At 34.0% G+C, this 11813-nt stretch overlaps 1 protein-coding gene across 1 annotated transcript in view; it reads right to left on the bottom strand.

The window, feature by feature from the left end:
• Positions 1 to 4821: 4821 nt before the first annotated feature.
• The window catches only part of CNOT2 (CCR4-NOT transcription complex subunit 2), a 183157-nt gene continuing 176165 nt past the window's right edge, over positions 4822 to 11813 (bottom strand). The window contains 1 exon segment of the mRNA XM_020990249.2: positions 4822 to 5973. Within this exon segment, the coding sequence (XP_020845908.2) occupies positions 5887 to 5973 (87 nt within the window). The 3' untranslated portion in view covers positions 4822 to 5886.

Genomic DNA, 11813 nt, shown 5'->3' with positions numbered 1-11813 from the left:
ACACACATACCCAAGAATAGTTTGGTGTTTGAGTGCATTTTTTTCAAACCCAATAATTGTATCATAATCAGTGCTGTAATACTATGACAGTATCTGAATCTCAGGATCAAATAGTCTAATCTCCCACCTAATGGAAGAATGCTTAAATGTCTAGTAATGGCCCCTTCTTACCTTTTTTGCCTTCTTACACCTCACTTCCCTCCACATATTCTACCATCCGGCTATACTGGTTATAGTGTCCTGACTATATTTTCACTGACTTATTCACACCTGGAATTCTCTTTCTCACCTGGCTTTGCTGGCCTCCTCCTAGATTTAGCTCTATCTCAACTTCTGCAGGGGGCCTTTGCCAGTCCCTCTGACTACTGCTAGTGCCTTAGTGCCTTGTCTGAGATCTTTCTTTTATATTGCATGTATCTTTTATGTATATAGTTTTACATGCATGTTACCTCTGTTGGAATGTGAACTACTAGAGGCAGGGAATGGAATGTGAACTACTAGAGGCAGGGAATGGTTGTGTATGTGTGTGTATTGTTGACTGAAAGGAACTCAACTTACAAGGCAACCTATCTGACACCATTATGTAAAGTTTTCTCTCAGTATATTGAGGAGTCATAACTTGCCTCCTCATAATGTAAGGCAGCAGAGGAAAGAACATATCCCACTTTGATCATACATGTATGAGCCTGTGTAAGTCATTTCACATCCCAGTGATTGTTTCCTTACCTGTAAAATGAGGGGGTTAGACCAGCTGGCCTTGGAGGTCCTTTCTCTAGCTGATGCTAATGTTTTCTGAAGCAGTGAAGATATATAGTCTTTCCTTCCTAATGGCCCTTTAAATATTTATAGATAATCTATCTTATTCAAGAAAATCCAAGTTCGGATCCAGCCTTGAAACACTAGCTATGAAACCCTGGGCAAGTCACTTAACCTCTGGCTGCCTCAGTATCCTTACCTGTAACATAATAGCACCTACCTTCCGGGTTGTCGTGAGGAACAAAGGTGATTAAGTGGAAGCATTTAGCATAGTACTTGATACATAGTAAGCTCTCTATAAATGGTAGCTATTGTTAGGCTTGACATTTCTAGTTCCTTCAAATGTTCATGATTTCCTAGAGCCATCACCATTATGGTCATCCTCCTCTGCCGGCTTGTTTTAGCAAATGTGAATGCTGAAGTGAATTTTTGGAATTTGCAATAATTGTGAATGTCGTCTGACCAATAATACAATAGGACCATTTAATCCTGAAATCTGAGCTTGAGAATCAAAACCTTAGGGAAAAGAGCCTTTGAAGGATATCAATGAAACAAATAAATGCTTGTCCAAAGGGCCCCAGGGAAACTGAATATTTGGAATAAAGGGAGATCAGGGAAACTGTGAGTAAATTAAACCTATTTTCATACTGAAAAAATTGTCCCTGAACCCTTTTAAAATTTTGTATTCAGTATTCTAGAGGGAAAAATATTGCTAGTATCCAAGTGTTATCTCCCTAGTCATATATTACATTATACCTGTGCTCCATGGAACAGTGGTCTCCAATCTCTTCATTTTCTTTTTTTTCCCCCCAACCTCTTCATTTTCAAGATGAAGAAATAAGAATAAGAAATAAGCTGAAAGGGTTTAACTTGACCAAGATCATACAGATTGATGACAAAACCAGAACTAAAGTCTAGGTCAGGGGTGGGGAACCTGCAGCCTCATGGCCACATGTGACCCTCTAGGTCCTCAAGTGCAGCCCTTTGACTGAATACAAACCTCACAGAACAAATCCCCTTAATAAAAGGATTTGTTCTGTAAAACTTGGGACTTGGTCAAAAGGCTGAACTCAAGGACCCAGAAGGCCACATGTGGCCTGGAGGCCGCAGGTTCCCCACCCCTGACTGGGTCTTCCAAATCCCAGCCCACTGTTCCTTTTCACTGGACCAGGCTCCTTCTCCTATACTTATATTTACAGTTTAACATTGAGTTTTTTTATTAGTTTCATTATATTTGGCTTGTACTGAGCTCCTGATCTACTCAAATTCCTATGGTTTCTGCCCCCCTTCTTTCCAAAACTGTTGTCAAACCAGGTCCTCCCTTCCCCCCCCCCCCCCCACCCCATTAAGTTAACTGATTTCTGAACCTAATGGTGAGACTTACATTTATCCTATGAACTATCACCATCTTGGTTTCTGCTCAACCTATCAAGATAAATGTTCATTTTAAACCTATTATCTGTTCTGTTAGCTATACCTTCCAGCTTTGAGTCACTGGGACATTTGGTAAGCAAGCCTTGGGTGCCTTCATCTAAAGTACTAAGCAAGGCAAGGCCAAGGACAGAGTCTTGTGGCATGCTTCTAGAGATCTCCCTCCAGGATGACATCTACCCTGTAACAACAACACTCTTGGTATGTGTGATCTGATTCTGTGAAGCTTGTTTTATTGGCACCTGTTTATACAGGTCCCCCTGATGTATAAAAGAACCATGGATAATTAGGTGGAGTAAATGTAGTTCTGCCTTGTATAATCCCAGTAATGTTGGTGCTACTAAGCAAATAAGGAATATTTAAAAGCCTGTCCTGCTTTATGGTGTTATGTTCAACTGCCAAACTTAGATTTGAGGATGGGGCAAAGAGGGAAGTACAAGGACCTTAAAGGAAGAGGGACTTAGTGTTTTATAGCACGACAGAGGAGAATGGGGGGGGGGGAAACACCAAGCTTTAGGGTTTCTTTAAAATGCAGAGAAAAAAAATTAAAATTATTACCCAAGTCATGAAATTATTATTTTTATTTTGTCTACATAATGGGGTTAAGTGACTTGCTCAGGGTCACACAGCTACTTAAGTGTCAAGTGTCTGAGGCCAGATTTGAACTCTGGTCCTCCTGACTCCAGGGCCGGTGCTCTATTCACTGCACCACCTAGCTGCCCCAGTAAATTAAAGTACAAATATTTCATTCATTTCATTCTTAAATAGAATTTTCAGGGACAGAAGACAAGGGGTAAAAGCATTCAGCATTGTATGTTCTACTTAAAGGTATCCTAAGTAATAATTTTAAAAGAAAAGAATAATCTTTAGTTTTACCATGCCATGGAGAATTAGTTTTACAATGACAATCCTGAAAATAGTTTGATAAATGCAATAAACAAAGGCATTTACATGGTACTAATTTTAAGTTCAAAGGAGTTAACTTTTGTAGTTAGAATTTTTTAGGAAAAAAATCTAACTAGATTTAGAATCAAATTGTTTTTAATACAGTCATGTCTTTTAAAACTAAAGACATTTAACAGGATTAAACCTAATAATGATGTGACATATAGTAATTAAAATCAACTTTGATGCATTTGCTGCCACAGATACATGCTTACTCAAATGCTGTCTCTAAACAAGGAATGTAATAACAATTACAGACTTTCGTCAGTTTAAAAAAAAAACAAAAACATAACCTGAATTTTCTGTTGAGGCTAGTATTCTCTTTTGAACTTTGTATATTCTAAAATTTTAGCTGCTTTTAAGTCTTTGATTTTTGAAAGAAGAACCCCCCCCCCCCAAAGATTCTATTACATTAGAAAACTGTGTAAGAAAATATGCATATGGTGGTAAGGTAAGTTAGAGAAAATATTTTTTTTTCTGACAGCACTGATGCTTTATACTGAGTGTCCCAAAAGTCTTAGTGTGGTTTTAAACTTTAAAAGCTTAAACGTAAAACTGCACTGACTTTAGACACTGTATATGTTGGTCCCTATTAAATTTTAAAAAAAATTGTACTATCAAAAATAAGACTTAAGGTCAAATTTTTTCAGTAGGGGTTGGAAAGTTGTGGCTTCTGAAAGTTCTATTTTGTATTGAGAAAAACAAAGATCTTATATTGCCCTGTGTGTCCCATCTGGTTTGGGTGCCATGTAGAAATTATATTTTTAAATGAATTAAATATATTCTGTGTAAATGTAGTCTTGATTTTTAAAAAGTAGTTGTCTAGGATTGTACTACATTTGTCATAAAGTATTGGGGCCTATGAAGATTATTTGCATCATAGGGTGAAGTTTAAGTTAAATTTTGGTATGAAGGTGCTTTGGTTTAAAAAAAGATAAATAATTTGATACATATACATATATATTATGTTAATTTTCTCATCTCAAGATACATACAGAAATGTTGTAGTTAATTTACTATAAGTGGTACATAAACACAGCAATGTTATTATTGTCTAATTTCAAAACATTTGATAGATGACAAACTGTTTTCCAACATAGAAAAATAGTTTAAAACCTAGAATTAAAAAAATAAACTCACATTGCTTTTCTGTCTTTTTCTTGCTTTGGTAATTTTAGTCTTCAAGCACTTAAAAATACATCTTTAGATGGAAAAGAACTCACAAAAGGATAAATTGTGAAATTGCACAGTGAAATGAAAGAATTAATTTTCTCATGATTTTGTTTGGGCTTCTCAGAACATGTGAATAAACCTCTTATCTATGAATAACCATGATATTTTAAAGTGGCAAAATATCAGCTTGAAAGTAAATTGTGACTAAAGATATTTAAAGGAAACTATTTTGGTAAACCCCTAAGAGTATTCAGGGTATTTGTCAAATGCTACAATAATCCATATTTTTCCATGTTTTACATTTTATTCTTCTGGTTATACTAAGACTTTATTTTTGACCTACATGTGAAATGGTATATGATTTCATTAAATTGTCAGCAGTTAAAAGACTTCCTTTTAAGTCCCTTAACCACTGGATAGCATGGTATTTTAAAAACTTCAACAGGTATTCTTTTTCTCCATTTTTCATTGCTAAAGAAATGACTTCACAATCTCAAATCAAAGTCCACACTGCAGTGAGGAGAGCTTTTCTACTTTATTACAAAGAGAAGAAGCCTTTATGTGGTCAGAAAATACAAGATTGATCTTTTTTTTTCTCTTCCTATGAAACGCTGCTGTTCAAACAGCCAGAGTGAATTGTCTCAGTTCACTTCTTTAAGTCCCATCACATTCACTTGGGTATGGATGTCCTTGGCTGCTGAAAATCTGGCCCTTTAGTGCACAGGGCGACAAAGGAGTCCCCTGACCAGCAGTTCCAGAATGTCCCGTTTTCATATATTGCATCCATGCACACCTCCTAAAAATGAGGTACAGCAGGGCAAACATTTTCCAAAATAGATGTCATATATATAATATATACACATTCGTACATACATACCTTTATTCATGTGATGTCCAAAAATTTAAAAAAAATGTACACATTTATTACAAAATCGTAACAAAGACTGGACAGTGTTTTGCTCATTCTGGAAAGATGAAGCTCAGTAATAACACAACCCTAGAAACCATCCAGAGGTTGTGGCCATATCGTTCTTCTAAACAGTCAGATATTCTTGCATTTAAGCTTGGCGAAAAACTGCCTTTCAAAAACAGAAGGGAGAAGTAAAATGAAGGAAGCAGACCTTGCTCATCTTTCCAAATGAAATACGAGAAGGATCTTCACATAAAAATGCACAAACATTTTTTTTTATTACCAATAGTGCTACAATGAACAATGCAAATTTTGTTGTCTAATTTTTTGGGGTTTTTTGCTTTTTTTTTCCTGGGTTTTTTTTCCTTTTTTACATTTTGGAAACTATGTGGTAAACTTTGTCAGTGTACTTTTTTGTCATTACAGATCAATGTCTGCTGTCCAAAAAAAATGGAAAAATTCAGACCCTGCTCAAACTAGAGAAAAACAATTACAAATTTAGTTGTTGGGCAGCACATAATTAGTAAGGCAGGACCTCAAATGGTGACCCTTTGCATGAGCCAACTGCCAGATCCTCAAGGAATTAAAACCAGGGTGCCTGAGCCACATCAGTTCTGCAGTTATGTCGAGTATTGTGCTGAGACAGCCATACCCCAAGAAAAGGGAAGTCTTTAGAAGGCTTGCTGAGCAGGGTTGTAGTTGAAGGATGATGGCAGATGAGGCCTTTCTTCTAATTTGTCATATTCCAGAAGGAACTCCTATAATAGAAAAAAATTAAATGTTTAGAAGATTTTATTACAAAGTCCTCTTGATTGCATCTTTCTTTCTTTCTTTCTTTCTTTCTTTCTTTCTTTGGCCAAAACTGCACTTCTGGCTATCCACAGAAATATACACCTATACTCAGATACCATTTCTTTTCTGCGTAAAGTGCTGCACTGCAGAGAGGTCAGGCATACAGTACATGATGAATAAAGGACAAACAATATGAATATAGGCCTTTCAATTGGGAAAAATATGTTGCTCTATAGTATACTTATGAAAAGACTTATTTCTTTGTTTCAATAGGGAAGCATCCAAAATGTAACTGACCATTACTTAAATATTACTAGCCCCACACATGAAAAAGTAGTTTAAAATTCAGAGCATTACAATGACAATACAGAAGAGTTTACTTGCTTGTCAAAATGCTGCATGTTTAAATTACTACAAGCTTTAAAGGGGATATTAAATGATGCCTTTCAAAGTATGGGAACAGTCCCACCTCTTCAATTTCCTTTAAATCTAGACCTTTAAAAATCAAGCTTAAAAATATATCCCAACCCATTAAGGCTTGTGGGAAACCATGAAATCTCCCCTATCTCCAGACTTCCCAATTTGTAAACCACATGCCCTGAAAAGAAAAGACATGATGGTCTGTACAAGTTTTAGGAAGCTCACTATCAAATGTGGATTATGTTAAAACAAAAACAAAACATTCCAAAATGGAAATTTATTTTCAATTCTCAAAAACTATACTACCACTTTTCATAATTTCAAGATTAAAGAATATGGCCAAGCATTAAAGCCTGTTTTAATTATGCAGGAAAAAATTAGGAATTCTGTTGTTTGAATTTAGGTAATTTATATTGACCTATTATTAAACTGCATGAAAGTTTTAACAATTAGGGACATTTAAGGTTTTTCTTAGTGGTGTCAAAAAAATGAAGCCACCTCCACAATAAATGCCTTATTACCAGGAAGTGACTGAAGAAAACCTGACTTAGGGTATCTTTCTTACCTTAGAGATCTGCTTTTGATTGGACTCTCCCAATACCTTAAAAGTTTTCATTATTTGTGAAATCAAAATGAAAATTCAAGACATCATAACTATAAACGTTCACAGTTATAGTTTAAATGTTCCTTTAGGCAGTTACCAAAATTAAACCGCTAAACTGTTTTCCAGTTTGCTGACAAATGTTTAAAAACAAGTTTTACTGTGGTAAATTTCATCAGAAAATTTATATCCATATTCTTGTTAGGGTAGCTAAGACACAGAGACACTATTTGCTTAAGAGTGAACACTAGAAACAGTAGAATAATTTGTGTTATATTCATCTCCCTAAAAGCTGAGAGAACTTTAAAATTAGTTTGTTATATATTTTAAATATGAGTTTGGTTAGCTAAATTTGTGTTGGAATAAATAAGTCAGTTCAGTTTTTCCATTCTCAAGGAAGATCTGTTTAAAACTCAGTGTGCATGAAACCTATATGAGATTCTGAAATTTTAAGTCGAACTCATCTTGCATATATACATCTTTAATTATGTTATTTATAAGGAGATTCTTTAAGTTCAATTTCCCTAAATATCTTTAGTTTTCACCTTTTTAGTTCTGGATCAAAGCACCTAACAGGGAAAAGATCTAAAAGGTTTGTTTTTCATGATCATGAGTATTCTTGAAAACAGGCCACAAGTTTAAGAACTTAGAAAGGATGGGGGGGGAGACAGTGGGAGGAGGTTCTGCATTTCACTTCTTATAGTTGTTAGGCCTATATTCTCTTAATTTTCTCATTAATAACTGAGTAATTACAAGATCGTTACCATCAGAAAGGCTTTTTATTGAATTATACGCAGGAATAACTTTAAGGAATGTTATCTCAAGCCATCCTCAGTTGTAAAAATCCTATAAGGAGGGTTAGTAGGTTTAGTGACATTGCAATAAAATAATACATATTTAAACAAAGTAGCATAACAAAGGAGATAAACTGGTACCAGTGAATTAGTAAGTCACATCAATAGGAAACACTACCATAAGCTTATTAAAAAGAGGTATGAAAATACGAGCTTCAAATAATCAACTGCTTGAGCGTTTTGAAAAACCTGATTTTCAAATAATTTTCCCTTGTGACAAATTATTTTTAACTTATATGATATGGGTCATATATCCTGTTTGAATCATCACAAAATTTAGAAATATTGGAATCTTAAAAGTATTAATCTGTATAAAAACTCAAGTTTCTTAGAGTGTGTAGAACAAGGACTTGATAATAAAAGTTTCTCCAGATGGATAAACTCATCACACTTTACTCAAAAATGCATTTGTGCAGATGTCAGGCCCAGCCCTAAAAGAAACAGAGCTCTTAAGATATGGAGATTAGTACCCACCAACCCTATCACTTTACACAGCCTAGAGTAAGAATTTGTCCATTGTAAGAGAGAATGTCCTGTCCAGTGTAACTCCTTGTTAAATTATAAAGCAGGAATATTAACACTTTTTCATTAAACATCTTAGTAACAGAGGAAGGGGAAAAGCATTTATTAAGCACCTACTACGTGCTAGACACTGTGCAAATATCCCATTTGATCCTCCATTTAGTAACAACTTCCAAGGAGTTCAGAATATTTTAGGTAAGTTCTCCTTGATAACTATGATAGTAATGCCCTCAACTTCACAGACAGAAGCTGACTCGCTTGATTTGACAGCATTTCTAATTTCCTAGGTAAGAGTATGGTGGCCTGTGATTACTGGATACTAAAGTCTTCTAGTTCCTAAGGCATTTTCTCTGAGAATGCCTCATTTCTTTTAAACATTAACAGAAGTAACAAGAAAAGTCCAATTGTTGGTTATGTCTTGATGTTTAAATTTATATAGTTCTGGGATGCATATTTTAATATGAACAAATGAAGTCCACTGTTAATCTAATGCAAAGTAAAAGCAAATGATCGTAATCTTAAAAGAATTATGTTGCACATTCCTAATGCAACTACTTTACAAAAGATTTCCGAAGAAATGGACAAAACTATACTTCTCATGATTCTTTCTTTTACTCTATTACACGGCTCAAGTTTCAGAAAGGAAATGCAAAGTGAAGGAAATAAGTTCTTAGAATTATAGGATCACATGGTTAAGAGGCCCTTGGAAATCATCAAATCCAATCCTTGCCAAAGCATGACTCCCCTTCTCCAAGATCCCCTTTTCAGTGTTTGGGAGCTCAGTACTTCCCCCCCCACCCCAAAAGTAAGATCTTTCCCTCAGATCTGCACCCAAATTTCCTTCAAGGCCAAGCAAGATAAGTCCAATACCTTTTCCATATGTTAAAACATGGAAAAAAAGAATTGAGATAAGCTAAAGAAAAACAACGGAAACCTTTTTCTTAAAAGTGTTTACCTGACAGAAGAATTTCTTCTACAGGAGAATGAAATCCCAATTTTAGGCTAAAGTTGATATGGACAACTGAAATAAAGATAATTGAAGCCAATTTCCAACCCTACTCCCAAATAATTATATGCTTATCTAAGAAGAAAAATGTTCTTTAGCCTAAACTGCACAATTACCTACCTTTTCTAGTTCACTTATTAATAACACCTCAATTTTATTTTTATATAACAACTTTACTTTCAAGAAAGGTATATGTAACATAAGTACTCAAAAATGCTTCAAAAATGGCAAGAAAAAACAGTGGAGAGAGAAGCTCTGTATCTGGTATTTTGCTAGTAAATGATGTAATTTTATGTTCAACATTTTAAAAATTGGCATTGTGTATTTTAAAGCTGTCAATAATCATTCTTCTGATATGAAAATATGGTTCAGTGGTGTTTGAACAGGAAAATGAAAACTCATGGTAGAAATGGTAATTCATATGACTGTAGTAAAAAAGACTGTCTAAAACCTCAAAATAAGAATTATATAGCTGAATACCACTTTATATTTGTAGAGTACTTGAGTTTTTAAAGCACTTTAACATAAACTGTCTTGAGAATGAGCTGTTATTTAAAAAATAAAAAGACGACTTTTGTTTCACATTTGTTGTTATTTTATTTGTGGGAGTGACCCTGCTTTTCCAAAATGAATGGCTATGGTTGAGATAATTTATTAATTATATTTTCATCCCTAATTACTATTGACATTTTAGTTCTTTTTCCCCCCATTTCTTTTATACAGCCTTAAGGAAAGCTGAAAAGTGAGCAATATTTTTACTACAAGTTTTTCTTAGCAAAAACAACTGCATGGCAATGCAGATAATGAAACTACAGTCATACCATATTATTTTTAAATGTTCTTGTGCTTCTGTTAGATTAGTAATGTTGATTAAAGAAAATGAAAGAACAATACTCTTGATGCCACTGTATTCAGAAAACTTGGTATGTTCTCCCCAAATCAGTCCAAAATGCCAAGTCTCCATTGTTTTTACATTTACATCCAAACTGACTCTATTCATTAAATTTCTTTATGTCAATATGCAGCATTCTTTTTTTCAATAAGTCTAGAAGCAATCACAATGTATAATCAATTTATTTTTGTTATTTAGGGTGAGTGGGAAGAAAATTCTTTTTGAAATAAATGAAAACTACTTGCTATTTACTTTTTCTTTAATTCAACTACTAAGTATTAGCTAAAATGTGAATTTACTGTGTCTATCCTACACATTCCCTCATAAATGTTTCCTGGAGTTTTACATAACACAAAAGAAAGGTACCTACATTCACTATGGGGTCAATTAGATGCACTATAAACACTTTATTAGATAACCTCTTACTCATCCTGTGTGAATTTGGTAATACAATCAGTAGCAAACATTACAATATGGTGATAGCATAGAATAATAAAGAATGCACCTGCAAATTGTAAAAATGTAACAAAGAAACTGGTATGATGTAATACATTCTAAGAGAATCAAAAAACCACATAGATGAAACAATTTTGTGGGGGAAATCACATTAAATACCCATAGAAAAGTTGGGCAACTAGTCCCATCTGGGATACAGACACAAGTATGAACAATTGATTGTGAATAGTTCTACCCTGGCTACACTAAAGGAACATCCATAAAAAATTAAAGGATCACTTACTTGTAGGTTCTTCTTTTGAATTTATCTTCCTAATTTCAAGGCAAATAGTTCTCATAAAACACAGTACATGGAAATATCTTCAATTTTTGCTTCATGACAGAGTTATTCTATTCTGATCTTAATGCAAATGCATTATGTGTTATAAGTAATAAGATGATACTTCACCTCCGATATTAAGAGAAACATATCCTGAGACTCAGGGTTCAAAAAACAAAATTTCTAAACCCTCAGAATTATCAATAGAGTACGCATTCAGGAAAATGCTGAACTTTGGGTGGCAGTATATATTCTCTAGCCTTTCATATGATCCTGGATACAAGAGTATAGCATTGAAAGCAAGACAGTTTTGAAGTTGAGACAAGAAGATGATGTAGTATCTGGGTCAGTAAGTACCTTCCTGTAGATTTTATTAGGAAAAGCCATAGTGATGTGTGTTGTTTATTTTGTTTTGAGAAATCATATGCCCATTTCTCCAACATGCTGGGTTTTACCTATAGTTCACGCTTCTGGATTAATCTAATTTCCTTTTTCAAAACAGTTGTCAAACAAAAACTGAAAACAACTTTCACTGGAATAAGTAAAATGATGTGTAAAAATATATGTATATATTTTAATTAAATCTCATTTGGTTAAGTAATAATATAAGAATACATGACTTTGGGATTGCAAGAGGGTATCTTTATTTTACAATTCAGTAGTCACAAATATATATATATAATATATATATATATATATATATATATATATATATATATATATATATACACATTTC

The sequence above is a fragment of the Phascolarctos cinereus genome, unplaced genomic scaffold (genome assembly GCF_003287225.1).
Source record: "Phascolarctos cinereus isolate Bilbo 61053 unplaced genomic scaffold, phaCin_HiC Scaffold_1;HRSCAF=81, whole genome shotgun sequence".
In the NCBI taxonomy this organism is placed as follows: Eukaryota; Metazoa; Chordata; class Mammalia; order Diprotodontia; family Phascolarctidae; genus Phascolarctos; species Phascolarctos cinereus.
The sequence above is the reverse complement of the archived record's forward strand: the minus strand, read 5'-3'. Positions and strand labels throughout refer to the sequence as shown.